The sequence below is a fragment of the Rattus norvegicus genome, chromosome 7 (assembly GCF_021556685.1).
Source record: "Rattus norvegicus strain SHRSP/BbbUtx chromosome 7, alternate assembly SHRSP_T2T, whole genome shotgun sequence".
Lineage (NCBI taxonomy): Eukaryota > Metazoa > Chordata > Mammalia > Rodentia > Muridae > Rattus > Rattus norvegicus.
The window spans coordinates 85,547,115-85,567,343 of NC_141540.1; the positions used below are offsets into that span (position 1 = coordinate 85,547,115).

The following is a 20,229-nucleotide window of genomic DNA, read 5'->3' on the forward strand; positions in this document are numbered from 1 at the left end:
AATTGGATAGTAGCTGCAGAAAAATGGGGCTAGAGAGACTGTTTTCTCTTAATGCTGGTAGTCATGGCTGGGCTAAGATCAGCACCTCACCCTCACTCGGAGAATCAGTGTTTCCCAGAACAAGTAGAGATTGGGATAATTATTTAATGGATGCTTTCCTTGTTTCTTAGAGACAAAAATAATCATCTCACAAGTGAACATTCCCAGGATTTCTGGGCTACTTTGGAGCCCTGAGTTCTCCCTTTAAAGTCCCTGGGTGAAGAACTGGGTAGGTCAGAGGCCTGCACAGGAAAATGTCTGTTCATTTTCTCAGCTGGAGGACCAGAGGCATTATACAAATGAGGGTCCCATGACTTGGTTTACCTTACAAGACTCAAGTTGCTTAACTTGTCCCTGGAAAGGGAATTTGGAAGGAAAATGTCAAGGTAAAACATTTAGTATAATGAGAGGAATACATTTACCTAGATATTCTGGGAGAGAAGGGGCTTACAACTACAAGACTGGAGATGCAGGTGAGCTTGGTAGGAGAGATGCTGAACCAGCTGTCACGAAGTTTTAGGCCAATGGTTCTCAAGCTTCCTAATGCTTGACCCTTTAATACAGCTCATCATCTTGTGGAGCCCCCCAGCCATAAAGTCAATGTCTTTTTGCTACTTTATAACTGTAATTTTGCTACTGTTATGAATTGTGATGTAAATCTTTGTGTCTTTCAATGGTGTTAGGAGAATCCTGTGAAAAGGTATGAAAAGGTATCTCAACCCTAGAGGGGCCAGACTCACAAGTTGAGAACCATTGCTTTAGGAGTAACAGATCTTTCTCAATTTTCTTCTCTTTAACAATGTCAGTTTATTTATTGTTTGGCTCATGGCTTGTTCAAGTCTCACTTTTCTAAAACATATATGGAAGAATAGGAAAAGAAGAAAGAGATAGACTAGGAAGACAATTCTCAAGTCTCTATAATTCAAGAAGCTCTAAACCTTTCTGGGGTTGCCAACATCTGTGCTGTAGCAACGCACAGACCCCCCACACCCCACCTCTGCTTTCTTGTTCTTCTCATAACAAAGATCTGAGGACAGTGGCAGTCAAAAAATGCAAGGTATAAAACAGAAGAAAAGAGGAAAAATCTGGAATGTTCTTTGTTTCGGTCATCATTTGAAATATTTGTGATTTCAAATATTTGGGAAAAATAATGGTTTTAGGTTATATGACATATATCATATTTACTATTGTTAAAGATTATTCTATTTTACTTTTAATTATGTGCATGTGCATGAGTATGCATGTGGGCTGGGGCTGGAGGTATAGATGTGGTTGCTGGAAATCCAAGTTGGGGCCTCCAGAAGAGCAGCAAATGCTCATAACCATTGAGTCATCTTTCCAGCCCTGATATATACTTATGTTGGTTTGTGCTGGAGATTAGGGATAGAATTCAGACCTTGCTCAGATTCTCTATTCCTGAGGCACCCAACCAGCTTACCTTTTTAAAAAAGAGAAAAAGGAAAAAAAAAAGAATGAAGGAAGAAACATGGTTCTAAGTAGTCTAATTCCTGACAGTCATAAAGCAAAACTCAGAATTTTGGAAGTTAGCTTCAGGTACAAAACGTGTGTCAACAGAAGAACGACTTAGATAAAAGATGGTCCTTAGACCATTATGTCACCGTACAGTGGCACAAAGGAAAGAGATCTCTGCATGTTGACAAGTGACGGCAGATGCGGGTGCTGGGTAACATGCACCTGCCGGGCCCCCACTAGCATTGTTCTTTCTCCAGCTCAGTGATTAGAATTGTCTCTCCTACAGCAATGCTCTATACATGGTTACCCCACAAATGAGCACAGCCCAGCAAGAAGCAAAACAAAATCAGTTTTAGAAATGAAACCATGTCTACTCTGATAGATGTCCTTCTACATTTAATAAGGAAAGTTTTTCATCAATTTTCAATTAAATTAAAATACTTTTCAAAAACCGAACTTAAGAATCTCTCCCTTTAGATCTAGAAGATCCACAGGCCTTCCAGAATTCCGAGAGCCAGGCTAGTGATTCATGGGAATCCCAGCCACACAGGCAACCACACAGAAGACAGAAGGATGGTTCAGTCAGTTATTGAAGAGAAAGAACCCAGAGAAACCCACAGGAGCAGACCAAAGGGAAGAAGGTAGGCTCTGGTGGGATGGGGTGAGTACAGTCCAGGCCTCAGACAGAGTTCAGGCATACACTGCCAAGTGGTTTGGGCTCTCTGCAAAGATAAACCACTGGCCTTCTCTAGGAGACAAGGCAACCACCCTGAAGAGACTCCTAGGCAAGGTTGCTGATCCACCAGTGTCTGAGCTCTATCTAGTCAGAGGCTTTTTTTCTTCACGTAGAGAGGGCTGGGTTGCACCTTCAAAACAGGACACAGGCCAGTAGAACAGCAAGTGAATGTTGAAGCAACTAGCTTGCCTGAAAATGAGGAAAGTCGCCATAGACAGAAGCATGCCTAGTAGCTGTGTCTACTTGATCTCTGTGTCTCCAATTTGGCAGCTTGGAGACAGACTTTTCTCAGAATAAAAGCACCTGAAGGTGAAGTGCGGAGGTAGCTGATGTCAAGCTAATGTCAGCTTGGGAGAAGTGCCTAGGTAACTGATGTCAAGTCAGCTTGGGGAATATAGAACTGAACAACTTGAGGCTTGTACTCTGAGCTGCTGGCAGGCTTTACGCAGGCTTGTGCAGATGGAGCAGGAAGGATTAGGGAAGGCAACATCCCTCCATATGCTGAGCACTTTAAAGACTTTTACATACATACATATAAGGGCTTCTATGTGCATCCATTTCCCTTTCTGTCATGCCATTATCTGCTTCTCAAACTCTTTTTTTTTTTTTCCGGAGCTGGGGACCGAATCCAGGGCCTTGCGCTTCCCAGGCAAGCGCTCTACCACTTAGCTAAATCCCCAACCCCTGCTTCTCAAACTCTTACATAGCCATCCAAGCCTTTACATGCCAACTTTTGAGGGAAGCATTTTTGGAATCTCTCTCTCTATCAGCTACCTACAGCAGTGAGTGTGACTACCTACAGCAGTGAGTGTGACTACCTACAGCAGCAAGTGTGACTACCTACAGCTGCGAGCATGACTACCTACGGCAACGAGCGTGACTACCTACGGCAACGAGCGTGACTACCTACGGCAACGAGCGTGACTACCCTACAGCAGCGAGTATGACTCCCTACAACAGCGAGTGTGACTACCTACAGCAGCGAGTGTGACTACCTACAGCAGCGAGCGTGACAACCTACAGCTGCTAGAGTGACTACCTACAGCTGCGAGCGTGACTACCTACAGCAGCGAGCGTGACTACCTACAGCTGCGAGTGTGACTACCTACAGCAGCGAGTGTGACTACTCTACAGCAGTGAGTGTGACTACTCTACAGCAGTGAGTGTGACTACCTACAGCAGTGTGACTACCCGACAGCAGCGGGTGTGACTACCCTACAGCAGCGAGTGTGACTACTCTACAGCAGTGAGTGTGACTACCTACAGCAGTGAGTGTGACTACTCTACAGCAGTGAGTGTGACTACCTACAGCAGTGTGACTACCCTACAGCAGCGAGTGTGACTACCTACAGCAGTGAGTGTGAGTACCTACAGCAGCAAGTGTGACTTCCTTTTGGAGCTTCTTTCCATTGGTGTTTAGAGACACTGCACTCCCTAACACAGGAACGGTGGCTTAAGTTGTCAAAGCCTTAGTGTGGACATGAGTTTTAATTCAAGGAGGACTACAATTGGGTCCCCTTTTCAACAGACCTTCTCAACTTGCTGATAATTCCTCCCTTCTCCTATTCTTAGATTATAAACTTCTTATGGATTGGGCTAGTACAGACGTCTATACTGCTTCTGCATAGAGGGTACCAGGGAGTCACGCAGTAAGATAGAAGGGTAGCTTTGGCAAATCACCAAGGCTCTGCACTGCACGTCCCGGCTTCCTACTCCAGCCTAAGATGCTTGAGTCCAGAAGTATTTTAGGTTTTGAACATTTATGGATGTTGTACATAAACAATTGTTAAGTTTCAGAATTTGGTTGGGAATAGCTATCTAGCAATGTACTTATACACAATTTCAGCCTTATATATGTCACTACTTTTTGTGTCTCTGTTTTCCTTTGTTGTCTAAAAACTCTATCAAGTACATATCACCCGATAATGACCCAGTACCTATTCCAAATGCTTTATTTGGTGTCACCCTGGCTTAAGCTTTGGAGCAAATGTCTGCACTTTCTCTATGTATTGGCCTTCTCTCAGGTTTCAGCCTCCCCAACAGTTTCTACTTTATTTTGTCCAAATCCTGACACCATTGATGTCTTCTTTTGGAATAACTATTTAACATAGTGGTTTAGGTTTTATTTTTTAAAACGTAACTTTATATTTTAAGATTTATGTTTCATCTTGCACAAGAGAGTATATTTCAGAGCTAGAATTCTGGGCAATTTTGAGTTGCCTGATGTGGGTTCTAGAAACTGAACCTTTTTCGAATATTGCTGTTACATCTGAACCTCTTTGTCTCTTTCCTCGGGAACCTCTCCTTCCTTGGGATTAGAGACACCACTGCTATGGATTTTTTCTTTTCTGGATGTGCAGATTTGGGCACGATGGTGGGATCTTGTTTTCCTTTTCTGCCTGTTTCCCTGAACAGTATAGTATTCATGGTCTTTGAGACTTCCTTCTCCATGCAGCCAATAGACTTCAGCTGTTGCTAATTTCAAACCATGTTACAGGCTTCTGTTTGTTTCTTAAATGTAATAAAGCCTAATCTGAACATTTAAAACTTGACTTCTCTCTTCTCAATTATGCTATTCTGCTGTGCTCATTTAGTAGAACTTGAGACAATCTCTCTCCTTTCCCTTCCACATGCAACTGGTATCCAAGACCTATTTTTACCATGGTTGTGGTTCCAGAGCTCACACCTAGCATTTGACTCATCATTGCACTGTGACAGTGGCTATAAAACCAGACAACCTCTTTACCATTATCTCATGCCCTTTCTAACCACTGTCCACCACAGAAACAGAGCTTTCTAAATTATAAAACTGGCCGGAACACCTTCCTGCTGAAAACCCTTCACTGGTTTTGCCAGATCCTTGAGAACTGCAAAATAGCAGCCCATGAGCCATAGCTGGCTATTGACACATGCTAGTTGCTGTACAGAACTAATTATAAAGCTGTATCATTAAGATTCTGGATGTCTGTAGATGTATCACACATACCCATCTAGTCTTAAAGTCCCCTCCAGTGTCTTTTGTCAGTCTGCGTCATTGACCTGGTTCCTGTATGGACACTTAATCTTACACATCAAGCTTTTGCTTGATCCAGTCAAAGTTGCTTCCTATCTCATTTCAGGCTTTTAGTGAGCTCTGTGGATGCTAAAGTTTATGTTTATTCAGTACACCATGCTAGCCAACGCTACTGGTTTGAAATGTTGGACTTAGGAAATGTGAGAGGCCAGTGTTGACGGTAAGCAGGGGAAAAGGCTCAAATTCAGGCCAGGAGTGTGTATGGATATGGGTAAAAGGGAAAGGGACATTAAATGGGCAAATAAAGGGAACCATATGGGATCCCGTCCAAAGGTTATCCTATTGTCTAGGCACTCTAGTTAAGGCAATAAAACGAATGGTCTTTCTAAACCTGTTTATGCTCCATTCATTCTTGTTGTCTTAGCACAGCTCATCTTTAGCAAGCATTTAATAAAATGACTACTGGATAAACCTGAGTTGTCAGAGACATGTGAAATGATGGGTTTCCTAATACACACAAACTATCAGTTTTTCTTCCTTTACTCCTTTCACTGTAGCCACAGAGTTCCTGGGCTTTGTTCTAGGTGTGCTACACAACAGTCTGCTACAAGTCATTCGCATCTCAAAGAAAGAAAACAGGAGAGTAGAAAGTTTAGGTATAGACAGTATAGCCAGAGATTTTTCAGAGAAAATAAAAAAAATCCTTTCTCTTACCTTTATTTCTCTACCATCCGGGCACAAGTTCAAATCATTACATAAATATAAGTATTACCGAGAGGACTGTGAATGTGAAGTTTGTCTACATAGAGTCAGAAACTGTAGTCCATGGAGATACTGAGGCATTTGTTTTGCCCCAAATCCAGTGGTCACCAGCTCCAGCGTCTTTGATATTTGTGTATTTTACAGTATAATTTTTGTGCTACCCTGTGCCTGCATCCACCCACGTGATGCAGACTACATACTTTTGAGCCTGAGACTTTGACACACATGAGAATCATCCAGCACTCCTGTAAAATGCAGATTCCCAGACTCCCAGAGCCCAGGATGACAGGTTTTGGTGGGATCTCAAATGTCTACATTTTAAACAACTGAAGTTTTACTGGAGACTTTAAAGCAGATAAACAACATTCTGGTGAGGACTTTAGGATGTACAGGTTCTTCAGGTTGGGGACCGGCTTTTACCCTTAGATGTGGTTCATCTCCTTCAGTGTGGTTACATTCATCAGTTCCCATTGCTAAAGATTTTTAAAAGTTTGAATGGAAAAAGCTCCTTATTCTTTGCCGTCTGTAACAACATGCTCAAAGAGTCCCTGCCTATAGACCCAACACATAATCTATCCCGCTAGGTATATAGCTATGTGGCTGAAGACATTATGTCCTTGAAAAGTATATTATCCATTGTCTAGGCCCAGACCTGTTCCAGTGATCTTCAGTTCTTAGGGTGTTTTTCAGTTTATAGCAGGTTGGCAGTCATTCTCTGCTAGTATAACTTGGTACTGTGGTTCATGCCACTTGAAGCAGTCCATTTCAATTCTAATCATCATGTTCAAAGGTTCACCCTATCCAGATGCTAAGTTTCCTCAAGCTAGACGAAAGCAAAGCAGAAATATTTCTGCTTGGCAGGGCCTGGCAAATTTCTGAAGGCTTCGTCATACCTCAGCAGGGTTAGTCAGGTTATGATTTGCCTTAATTGCTCTGCCACAAACAGCAACAATGATCACGAGGTCAGCACCAGGCAAAGATTTCAGGCAAGCCACTGTAAAAACTCAAATACTTTTTGCAGATGCCTCCCTTGAGGTTAGATGGCAAAGCCTGTCTGATTTTGACTCTTTGGTATATGTTTTCTGTAACAGAACTCTTAAACTCGCTCACGGATCTCATCTCCACGTGCTCATCAGAGATAATTCTGAGAAACTAGTAGTCACTTATAAAACAACCAGTGTTCTCTATGCATAATCTGTTCCGCCTGTCATGTTTACAAGGCACCTCACTGAGAACTAGCTTAAACCTCAACAGCCCATCTGCCTCCAATTCTAAGGGGTAATTATTGCCTCAACTAAGCAAGGAGGAATGCATAGCAGGCTGCTAACTATGGCAGGTGACTGATGGCTGGTCCTCACATTCACCTAAGTCACCAGCTTTCCTAATGATGACCAGGGTGAAAACAAAATGACAAATAAGACATTAATATCCAAAACAAAAACAACAGCACCCAATCAAACAAAAAGCCACAGCTACACCTTCTCATCTACACGCACACACACACACCACACACACACACATACATACACACACATCATACATACACACACACACACATACACACACATACCACACACACACATCATACACACACACACCACACTCATACATACACACACCATACACACATACACACACACAGCACACACACACACCATACACACCACACACCGTATACACACACACACACATACACACACACACCATACACACACACCACACACACATACACACACCACACACACACACCATACACATACACACCACACACACACATCATACACACACACACCACACTCATACATACACACACACACCACACACACACACCACACACACACCACACACACCATACACCATACACACACACCACACACACCACACACACCATACACACACACATACACACACACACACACACACACACACACACACAAGCCACAAATTTGAAAAAGAGCAAGGAGGGATTGTAAGAAGGGGAGGGAAAGGGTAAACAGTGGCATATGTTATAATCTCAAATAATAAAAGCACCTACTACCACCATTCACAAAAGGAGGCAAACAAATAGAAACCTAGATGCCACAGGCAGATGGCATACCCAAAACACAAATCGCCATTGTGGGCTTTACCACTCCTCATGGGCACGTTAGAAACCAGGAAATGGCCTAGGCAGAGAAGTGGTGCTGTTATGTCAAAACCATGTTCTAAATGGAACAAATACTGGCTTGAATAGAGGCACACGAAAGCAGGCATTTTATTCATACTAACAATATTAATGGAAAAATCCTTCCTGTGTATGATTTGCATAAGGCTAAGGCTCCAAGAACTGTTCTGAAGGGTCTACTCTAGATTAGCTCCAGAGATGATGCCCATGTATGAAAACACTCACATACTGATGAAATGCAAAACATGGGCTCACCCTCAGAGACTCTGCCCACAAGCTGCCACTCAGAGAAAAGACACGCCCCAAATGACTGGCGAAATGTCATACATAACCCTTTCCCTCCAAAATGAGATATGCACAACATACAGATTAGCATATTCTTATCCAGACATTAAATCCTCCTTTGCCAAAGCTCCCCTGGGAGGAAAGAAGGACTGTGGTGGAGTCCCTAGAAAAAGAGACCCTAAGTAAAGGTGAGCAGGTCACTTTGGAAATGCTGTCAGACTTTTAATTTCACTGATGAACAAAATTAGCAGAGAAACATGTAGCAGGAGTATAGGAAACAGTAAGAGAGTTCTCATAGTTCTATCAAAGAATAAGAACCATCTATTATAAAAGTATTTGCTTTTATACAAACAATAGGAATGCCAGTTTATCAAAATAAGGGGTTTAATATTTAATATTTTATATTAAATAACTTTAGCAATATATACATTTATTATCTTATACATTTATTATCTTTCAAAAGTTGAATATTTTAGAACAGATAATGTTCTTTGCAATGAAGGACTTTGATACCAAACTTGGGAAAAAATAGAATTTCCAAATTAAACCTCAGAAAGGATGTTTTAAATAATACCTTCCTCTAAATTTTCAGTTCCAAATATTAGAATTTCTTTTAACTCCCCATGGTCCCTTTGCAGTACTGAATGTAAGAACTCTGAACAAACAAATACTAACATTGAGACGTTCATTCAAAGGCTGGAAGCTTTGGTGACTGACCACTGTTATATATTTGGGTGGTTTCATTTTGACAGGTAATGGCAGTTTTAAAGTTGTGTTAACATTTGTCTTTTGTTGTCTGGTTTAACAGCTCTGACTAGGGAGGCCAGAATATGGCCTCAGTATTTCAGTGTCTAGGTGAAAACCAGCTAGTCCCCCTGCTGGCTGGACATGTTTTACATTCTCTACCTCACTGCCTGAAGCATTACTGCTCCCCACAGAACCAAACCCATTTATTTTCCACCAGCCGACTGACCTCCTAAAGCATCATTAACATTACCCAAAGGCCTTGCTGCTGTCAATTTCAGTCAGAGCAGCACTCAGAAGCTTTGTAGAGCTCATCAGTGCTCTGCAGGAAGGGAAAGGAAGACAGGGGAAGGCATCAGACCCAAACCTTGGGGAATTGACAGCACAGCAAGCTGGAGAGAGAAGAGGAAGTGGGAGGAATCCCTATCTGGGGATGAGGAAAAGGCCAAGGATTGAAAGGCTGGTTTGTAGATACCCATAATTATATGTGTCTACCACTCAATTCTCAGCTAGTTAATGGCAGAAGAATCAATATTCCCTTTCGATTTTCATGTCTGCCATTATGGTCTTCATGAGAGACAGGTCTTCAGGGAAGAAAGCGTGATTCGGGACATGGGTCTAGGAGAGACTAACTCAATCAAAATTAACAGTTTTCTTTGTTTGCCTTTATATTTTATAATATACATTTGTTATATATAGTTATATATAACAGTATATAGTCAAAGCAAATATAGTACAAAACTATATATAATTACTGTATATATTTATATATAATTATATATAACTATTAACTATAGTTATAAATGTATATAACTATATCTATAACTATATATAACTATATATCTATATAGTTAAATACATACTTTTTTATTATATAGTTATATATTGCTTTACATATGCTATATTGTATATATACTATATATACTTGTTTTGACTATATATAAACCTATATGTAGAGAGATAGATAGTTATTTTAAGGAACTACTTCTTCTCTTCTGACAAATACTCACTTTGAAGTCAGTCACAGAGAATGGTAGTATGTGAAAAGGCTATCAGGAATAAGTGTGCAACACAGTTGTACACAGAAACCTGGAAATCATGCCCTATGCACACTCATTGAGAGTGAATTCCAAATTCTACAATGGTGTTAAAGTAAACAACCATGGACCATCCAGTAGATTCCAGTCATCTTTTTCATCTCAGGAGAGTATTGAGTAGCTATGAATGAGTTTTCATTTAACTAGATTTGTTAGTTCCAATGGAAGGAAATTCATTTCAGAGTATAACACTGTGATACCTATTTTTAGAATGAATCAGTTTTGAGGCTTCACAGAGAAGCATTTAAACAGTGGACAGCTACATATCTGAAATAGAACTTTTGTGACTGCATGCTGTATGTCTGAAGTGATGTTTATCATGACACTTGCTTTAGACACTTGTTTCTGCTCTGAATGAAAATGACTATGAGGTGCTAAGTTAGAACAATGGCCATAGCATACAGATTCACTCACCTATCTCAATGTGTTTCTTTAGTCAGTTTGAAAACTTCGTGCATTCCACAACATCCTTTATAACCATAAGACAGTCAGCCCTTTAAATTTTACCCAAATTCCTAACTTTTCTTAAAACAGACAGACAGACAATAAACCCACATCTTTTTAACTTAGGCTTCAGTATCCCAGGGGTTGTCCCCTGGTACCAGTGGCATTTGAGGAACTATGAAGAGATCTGTGTCCTTAAAAGAGGTTTCTGACCTTAAAAAAATTTCTTAGTTATATGCTGAAGAGACAACTATAGTTTGTGACAATTAAGAACCATCAGATATTAAAGACCTCAAAATTGCACCTCTGCATTAGGGGAAAACTTAGGTAAACGATCCCACTGAATCATTTAGCCACTGTACAAAAGAGATACGATACAGTTAATCCAGTTATGAGTTAATATAGTTAAGAGATACATAGTCCAAATAACCCAAATCCCAAATGACACAAAGCCGTTGGGCATGAGTAGAGAAATGATTGTGAAAGGTCCTGTAAGATTACAGACAAAATTACATACATTAAAAAAATACCTTGGACTATGTGTTATGAGGTATATATATGAAACATTAATGATTCTTTCTTTAGATTTTGCTATTATCCCAATATATTTGTGTATATTATGTGTGTTTGTGTGAATATGTGTACATATATATATATATGTCTATATTCATGTTTATATAGACATACATATACATACACATACACACATATAATATATATGTATACACACACACACACACACACACACACGCTCGCACATACAATACTACTCCAAAATGTAAAAACTCTAAAACTGTAAACATTTTGGTTCCCAAGCATTTCAGATAAGGAATCCTCAACTGGTATTTATTGTCCCATTTAATGGCTATAACAACTGAGGTTCACCAGCCTTAAGCAACCTGATCAAGATCACATACCATCTAAGTGTAGGTCTGGGATTCCGGCCCATCCTGGGTAGCAGGTCTGGCTGGTAATAAGCCTCGGCTTTTCCCCATAGGGGCAGACCTGCAGTATAGTCCTTCTTGATCTTCATTTAATTTGATAGAAGTTACTTATTTGTGGTATTTCATAACCAAGAGTGCATAGAATTTTAGCTATTACTAGTATAAAACCAAAACTAATATAATTTTTAGATTTAATAAAAAGGAACACACTTTAAAATTATAGAAAGAAGTTGAATTTTACATTGTAAATGGTAAGAAATTTAGCTGGGCTGACGCATAAAAAACTGCTGTCCTGGTAGCCTATGACAGCCCGACAAGGTCAGTGCAAGTGTCTTGCGGGTAGGAGAAGCGTAATTCTATCTGAGAGGCCACATCTTTCCTGCCATAGGGGCTCACAGCATTAGTGTACCTGAGCAGAAGCTGTTGCTGCTAATTGTCCTTGCTGAACGTCCGGAGCTGCTGGGGTTGAACTCTCTACTTTCTTCCTCTGAAAAGGGAGACTCGGAGGCTGGGGAAACCTTGTTCTGCTGCTGCTGCTGCTGCTGAGGCAGATGGGGTCGCAGAATCAACCTGGGAATCCGGCTCCTGGAGAACTCCTTCTCCTGATGCTGGACTCTCTGCTCCTTCTCCAAATTGAAAAGCCAAAAGAAAAGAATCATTTTCTCTCTGCCCTTGTAAGCCTCAGTTCCTAAGAGGTCATTTCTCTGAGTACTGAGCCCTCCCTGAACAGTCCAGCCATCTGTATCTCAGTGTTTGAACTAAGCTCCCTTTTGAGCCTATGGATATCACCAATGCAAGTGTACAGGATACAGATACACACACACACACACACACACACACACACACACACACACACACACACATCCCTAAGCCACCCATCAGCATAAATGCCATCCCACACCTCTAAGCCATTCCTGCCTCACCTCCTCACTCTGTCTTTCTATCACATTCATGCTTGAGCTTCTCAAAGGCTCTCACACTGCACCTAAGCTTATTGGGTTTTCCTTTCCTTTAGACTCTTGTGTTATTCCTGAATTAGCTGACAATTTCACTTCGCTTTTTCTGTCTCCTCACACACTAGATCTATATATCTAGAACAATTCTTTTCTAATGGATCTCACACACTTATCTTTAAAACCCCTTCTCTTCCGGACAGCCTCTTAATTATTCATTAATATCCTGGTATACAAGGCTTGCTGCCAACAGAAAAGCAAACACATCCAATACCCAGGAAAATGGCTTCACCTTTCACATTACATCTAGCTTTTGTTTTTCCAAAAGGACAACCACAAGAAGAAAACTTTTCTCCATTTAGAAATTCGCTTTAAGACCTTGCCATACTTTGTTTTTCTTTAATGCATAAGAACTATATTTTGACAATGTTTTCAATTTAAAAGTCCCTTGTCTTGACATCCAAGATGGCTTAGTAGGTAAAAATGCTTATATCCAAGCCAGTCTACCTGAGTTCACTCACATGGTAAAAGAGGAAAGAAGAGGCCTCCTGCAAGTTTTTCTCTGACATCCACACATGCTATGGCACCCACACTACCACCCCCCAAAATAAATAATCAGATGTTATAAAAATAAGTTTTGTCTCTACCATTAGCTCATTTAATGGATCTTTAAACCCCAATCTGCAACACAGATACTTATTGAAGTATCTGGAGAAACTGAGACTGAAAGAGGTGAAGGTTGAAAAAATCATCTATTAGAGAGAACTTCATACAGAACGTTTTCGGGGTCACCGCTGCTTGGCAGTGTTAGCCGGATTCCCAGGAAGAGGCATTTTTCCCCCTGCAAAAATTCCACAGCTTCTTCCAACCTCTGTAACTGAAAGAGGGCTTTGGCTGAAGTAGCAGAATGTCATTTCCCAACATGACCTCCTCCTTATTTCCGAAGCTTACCAGGAGAGGTCAAGGCCAAATGAACACCTCTGAGAGGCCTCCACAGGGAAAACCCTTTGCCGCCTGGAATTTGGCTCAGGCATTGGTGTCATCCTGGGGCTGTAAGCCACACCCAGCCTCTGGATCTGTCTAGCCCATCAGTCACCCAGCAGGTATCCCACACCAGTCACTCTGCTTGGCACACTGCAGACTCTTGAGCTAGGTCACTGTCAAGCTGCGGTCTTTATTTCTCAGTCACAGATACACCAAATCCCTTTTGCATATTACACACTCAGGCAAACACATGACAGCAGCTAAAAGCTTCACCTCAAGCTTCAGGAGCTAGGATTAACCCTCTAAAGTCAATCTTTTAAATCCTCATATTAATCCCCCAAATCTCTTCCTGTAGTGCCACCTCCCCATCTGCTACACCCCATCATTTAAGGACGACCCTCTGTTTCTCTGCTCTACTCAGCACCACTTACTGCTTGGACTCTGAACGCCAGGGTCCATCTCTCACCCGGCCCTCTCCTACGCAAGCTGTGCCCACCTCGTCTTTTACTGAAGCACCTTCGGACCCTGTCACCGAGTCCGCACACCGCATCCCCTTACCTTGCTCTCTCGGAGGGGTCCCATCTCGTCGTTGCCTGCAGGCTCCCCGCGCCGCCGCCGCCGTCCAGGAGGAGGCACCTGTGAGCACCGAGCGAGGGAGGAGACAGCACTGAGTCCGAGGCTGCGTGCAGCGGCAGCAGCGGGTTCGCCGCGTCCCCGCCCGCGGTCGCGCTCCGCTCCGAGGGCGCGCCCGCTGCTCCGCCCCGCCCGGATGGGCACGTGGTGCCACCGCCTGTGGCCGCTCCGGAGGCGCCGCTTGGTCGCCGCCTTTACCTGAGGCGGGGAACAGCTGCCTGGCACCTCGCAGTGCAGCACCCACCAGGTCACCCGCCACGTCTCGCTCTCAGCGCCCCTCCCTTCCTAGCCTAGCCCGACCCACTGCGGGCAGGCGGAGGCTTATTCGCAGTAATGCCAGCCTAGAGGTGTCCCCTGGTTTAGGATTGGCAGGGGGTGAAAATCGAATGGAGAGGCTGAGAAAAGCTGCGACATCAGACAGCCAAGATGGAGAAAGAGGGAAAGTAACCCTTCCCTCTCGCTGTCCCCTTGTGACCTCTAGGCTTTAAGTAAACATATGATTCTCTCTGATGACCTCCACCTAGGGTGGTGGTGGTGGTGTCTCCTGGTCCTCTGGAAACCAAGCCAATCCTATATGCTACCGTACTAATACAGCATTCTGGATTGCAGGACTTCATGACTGCGGTTCTCCTTGGAGGGGTTTGTGTCAGAAGGGCCTAAGGTGGCAGGGAATCACAGATGACACAAGGAGACACAGCACACAGACTCGTTCCCAGCTCTCTAACTGCTGCCTGACTACAAAGCGAAGAAGGCCCTGGAATATATCTTAGAGGAAACAGCACAGCGGTGACTCTTCTTCAAGTTGGCCCTTGTTAACACGAGGGATAATAATACCCACCGGAAAGGGCAGCTGGGAGGGATAAATGAAAACAAAACAGCTGTATTCTATTGACAAAGCAGAACCTTCCATGGGCGGCTAGGTCAGGTCCAGCTGGTCCAATGTCTGCAGGTGTTTTTTACGGGACAGGCAGAAGAAAAAAAGTGTTTGTGGTGCTTTAAAAAGCTCATGTTTAAAAAGCTCAAAATGTCTCTGAGAACAGAATGGTTGACAGTCCTACTGTTCTCTGCTCAAGTTCTATTTAGTGATAGGCTTTCAACATTTATAACTTACACAGCCTTTACTTGGGTAGAGAATATTCTAGGTAGCAGTGTGAGCAGTCATCTGTCTCATGCTGACACCCAGGGTTTTACGTGCAAGGACTGTGATTATAGGTACTGTAGCTCAATTTCCACTGTCCTGCTTGCATTCCTTTGAATACCAACTCCAAAAAACCAGGAATGCACTGAGTTCACAGAGATCCTAAAGTTGAAAGATTAGTGGGATCCATTTGATGGCTTCCTAAAACCCCAAGAGATTATATTCTACAAATCCTTATCCCCCTTGGATCTACTTAACACAGACATAATCTTGGGATTCTCTGGAGCACAAGGGGCGACTATTTCTTTCATCCTTTCTAAACCTGTAACTCTTTTGATCGTGGACTTCAGCGAGACACGGCCTAAGAAGATTGATACAATTTATTATTTATAAAATATGTGCCCAGGTTTGTAAAATAAAGATAGGCATGAACTATGGACTTCTGCATTCCCTGAGAACTGAAAACTGGTTGTTAGGGACCTTAATGGCAGAAACTGTCCACAGATTGCTGAGATCAGAGGCTGTTCCTGTCTTGTCCTCCAGACCAGTTTGCTTTCCAACAGCACCATTCATAGTGACTCAAGCCTTAGTCCATTCTTTCCTGATAACAGGACTTGAGTATGACCCCTCTTGTCCAGCACCCATTCTCCCTATCACTGTATCTTCACTTGGAGTCTGATTGCTCTGAGTTATTTCCAAAGCAGGCCAATGAAGTTGTTCTGTTTCCAGACTTACCATCTTTTCTAACCAATTAAGGATTTTTGGTTTTGTTTTGTTTTCTTTTTTTTTCTTTCTTTTTTCTTTTCTTCCTTCCTTCCTTTCTTTCTTTTCTTTCTTTTTCTTTCTTTCTTCCTTTCTTTCTTTCTTTTGCCAGTATGACAAGGTTTGCTTTTTAAAAAAAAAAAAACTTTATAGAAGACAAATTGCTCACGGCCTTACTTGATTTTATCTTTTTTTTTTTTTTTTGGTTTTTTGTTTTTTTGGTTTTTTGTTTTTTCTGATTGTTTTGATGTCATTTTGTTTGTGATAGTGCAAGAGATGGAGAGGGAGGGTCTTGTGCTCGTTAAGGAAGTACTCTGCCAAGAAAGTGACCACTGAGCTGATCTTCAGCCCTCTGTTAAGCAAAGCTAAGTCAAACCAGGCTTCTCCACTAAACTCCTTAATACCTCCCTGCTTCCTGCAGGTAGTATTGAAACCTCCCAAGATGGCACCTAGCCTTTTCAAGATCTGACTGCTGCATTTGCTCCTGCTTCTCTACAGGTGTTCCCTGCCCACCCCACATCCCTCAGGCTGCTGCTCTCTCTCCATACACACATGGCTGTTGTGCAAACTGTACTCTTTAGTTCTCTGGAGACTTCATGTTTTTTTCCCTCTAGACTTCTGCACAATGCTGATACCCTGTTTACATTTCTCACACTCTACCCACCCATCCTCCTTTCTGAAAGAGAACAAGTTTAATTTTAGACAGCTTCTTTCAGGAAACCTCCCAGATCCCTGCAGGACACCTGTGGTTGTCCTAGGAGAGCTTTTATGATCCTACTTCAGAACATCCCTCTCACTTGTCTTCATTGTGGATTGTAGGTACTGCCTGGCACAATTCCTTCCACACAGTAGCATCAATGCATAGTCGCCAAATTAATGAATTCCACAAACCCATATAGGGCCCACTGGTACAAGATGAAAAACATATGTACAACTCGTGTTTAGCAAAATGACTCAGATAAAGCTGTCCTTGTATTTAACGATGGGGTGTGTGCCCAAGAAATCCAACATGTGTTTAGGGAAAGCTTTTTACTGCAGAAGGGCAGACACGGAGAGGCTGTGCAGTAGCCTTGCTGTCACCATAGCAACCTTACCGAGGGAAAGGCTGATGGTTTACTGTTCAGAGGCCTCTTAGCTCTGTACTTTCGGAACCCAAGCCTGCTTCTCTGCTGTTCTAAAAGTCGAGCTTTTCAAATAATCATTTTTCTATGTTGCCTTTAATCCATTCAGTGTTTCTCATGTCATTAGGGGAAATGCAACATTTGGATCATAGCATCAAAAAGACATAAGCTAATGTAGCTTAAGATATTCATCTTTTATCTGTCTGTTATTATGCAGCACTTCAATTTTATAATTAAGTACTTTTATTGTCTTGGTTTGTAATTTTGTGGCATTATTTTCTTGAAAAAAAAAGTGTTTCCTGGATTTTTAGAAAACAGAGATTGCTTTGGAAATCTTGAACCCTTAGAGATTTTAAATAATATACATGCCTAACCCTCGCAAGAAATATAAAAGATAAAGTGTTAGGGATTGGAAGAAAAGCAAAGTCTGTGTACTTAGTTCCGAAATCTAGGAATTTTTTTTTTTTTGGTGAAATTTGTCATGAAACGATCTATACTTTTTATATGCAAAGAGTGGTACATTGTCAGAGACCTTTCACATAATACAATCTGATACAAGTCCTACAAAAACATTTGTGACCTGTAAGTAACCAACTGCTGAAGTCAGATGAATGATAAAGGACAGGTTTTTATTGACAGGGAGACCCTACTTCCCCCAGACTGAAAACTTCATAGAAAAGACAATACAGATTCACTGCCAGAGAGAAGCATTTGCAGCATACAATCATAGTCCTACACATGCCCTTTCCCTCGTTTCTCACCTGTGTATGCCGTATGCCGGGGCTGTCTTGGACTCAATCAGGGCCGACAAAGCACGGGCTCCTAATCCTATCAGCTGTGCGAGCAAGCGCTGCCGTCTCTCGGTGACCCGATGTTGGGTGATCTGCACAGCAACAAGGAGCAGCTGACGTGCTTTACAACACGTCATGAAGAAAAGAAACTGCATTCTGGGGCATCCTGGGATTTTTTTTTGTGGTGGGGTGGAGACCCATATTTTTCTTACCAGGGAGAGAGCTGCCTGTTTTCCTGTAAGAGCTTGTGTGAGTGATCCACCCTCCTCTTATTGTATGTGTGTTATTGTTAAGCTATGGTTAAGGTATTTAGATGCTGTAAACTGGGATGGCTAGGATTATGCAAGATCACTTCCTGAGGAGGGGGCCCAGAGAGTACTTGGGGCAGAGGGGAGTGGGTAACCTGAGGCAGTGTGGCATGAACGTTCATTGGATTTGGAATGTGCCAATTATCTGGGTTCTGCAAATGAGTTTTCAGTTAGAGATGCTTCTGAGTGAGGGAGAGAAATTAAATGAAGTCCAGGTGAAGGGGCAGAGGTTTGGGCCTGGGGACTTTGAGGCATGAAGGATGTATTTTTCTGTTTATCTAATGGGGAATCGGATGTGAGGTAGTTTCTCATATCATGATATCGGATGTCTGTAGCCTTTTGTCCATTTGTAAGAAACTAGCCAAAACATAGAAATGGTGACTGTATTAAACAAAGTGGCAACACAGAGTGGGGCAAACAGCTGTACAGGGATTGGGAAAATGGATTAAAATGACTGAAAATTAGATGCCTGGGACGGATGAGTGGAAAACGAGCATCCAGGTGGGAGAAGGCCGAGTCTGGCCATTTCCCTAATGAACTGCCTCCGATGACTAGACAATCCGTGGGCCTCAAAGATGCACTGAAAGGGCACAGGAAGTCGTCTGTGAGGTAGGCACCGGAAGGCCTTAATCCAGATGTTGAATTCTGGGCCCAAGGGGGAAGAACCTGAGTGAAGGTATAAGAAGGGCAGTGGAGAGTCCTCTGACCCAGCAGCAAAACTTCCTAGAAAGGAGATGAGGGAAGAAGGCCCAGATACTGCTCACATCTCTCAGGTACTTCGTCTAGGAGCTCTGAGGATTGGTTTGGCACCCACTTTAGTCCAGGTTTAGAAAAGGCATTATAATATCTTTTCGGGAAGCAGGTGTATAACTAGATCTGATTTACATTAAGGGTTTGATTTCCATGATATAATTTAGGTATTTGACTTTGTACTTTTCCCACCATTCACTTTCTAGTAAACACCGTTTTAAAAATAATTCTGCCTTTTTTTCCCCCCTGCCAGAAGATGGGGGGAGGAGCTGATTTTGAAATTTCTACTCAAAAGACAAGAGGGTTCTTGCAAAACAGAACGGAGCGCCCCTAGTGGCGAACTGCTATGACAGCTGTTGCAGGAGCCGGGGGCGGGGGAAGTTAGGGAGCTGTTTGCAGGCCTTGGGGGAATAAGGAAGGAGGTGGGAGCATGGAGGTGCTTTCCGGAGAGAACAGTACAAGTACACCTCTACAGAGGTAGGACTGAGGGCAATCCTGATTGCTGCTTTTATTCTCAAAACCTGCTGTGCCATTGTTATCAACCAGTTTCCTTCACTGCTGTCATCTTGTGACCTAGTGAGTAAACACACAGCTTTGCTGTGACCTATCTCCTCCCTCAGGCTACTGCAGAAAAATCAGTAAGAAAATAAACCTAAAATTTTGGAGTCTGGACTATGTTGTCTCATCTCTCCATGTGTCTTCATTAGTCACTTCTAGAAAGCTGTTTAATCAAAGAAAAATTGCCTTTGAAAGAGATAACTTTCATATTAGTTTTATAGATATTGAGATTACATCATCAACAAATTTGGCAAATGAAAGACTAAAATTGTTCATTAATTCATTGACCTAATGTCTATGATCCCCATGGTCTTTCTGTTAGCACTGTTTTTCTTTTGAATTTCACGCTTATTTATTGTACATTAGAACAGCATAAAAATGATAATAAAATTCTAAGTAACCTGTGGCATTTGAGTGCCATTATACCTAGCTGTTTTGATAACTACTAAGGACTGGAGTGCCCTTTGTTTTCCCAGGAGATTACCCACCACCTCTTGTCCTCTGATTGGGCAGTGATCTGAAATAGGGCC

The 20,229-nt window shown here is 42.3% G+C and overlaps 2 protein-coding genes across 22 annotated transcripts in view; one reads left to right on the forward strand and one right to left on the reverse strand.

Moving 5' to 3' along the window:
• Sybu (syntabulin) overlaps positions 1 to 20,229 on the reverse strand; it is a 102,317-nt gene that overhangs the window by 52,613 nt on the left and 29,475 nt on the right. For 3 of the 14 annotated variants that reach the window (XM_087558672.1, XM_087558668.1, XM_087558663.1), the window contains exons 1-2: positions 14,197 to 14,307; positions 12,111 to 12,324 (exon numbers count right to left, since the gene is read on the reverse strand). Coding sequence is in view for 11 of the 14 variants with exons in the window: in XM_087558668.1 (XP_087414794.1) it covers positions 12,111 to 12,324; positions 14,197 to 14,220 (238 nt within the window). In the remaining 3 variants the exon portion in view is untranslated. 14 annotated transcript variants of the gene reach the window in all.
• Positions 18,109 to 20,229, forward strand: part of Smg5l1 (Smg5 nonsense mediated mRNA decay factor like 1) — a 140,757-nt gene continuing 138,636 nt past the window's right edge. For 2 of the 8 annotated variants that reach the window (NM_001346303.1, NM_001346302.1), the window contains 1 exon segment: positions 18,225 to 18,332. The gene's annotated coding sequence lies outside the window, so the exon portion shown is untranslated. 8 annotated transcript variants of the gene reach the window in all.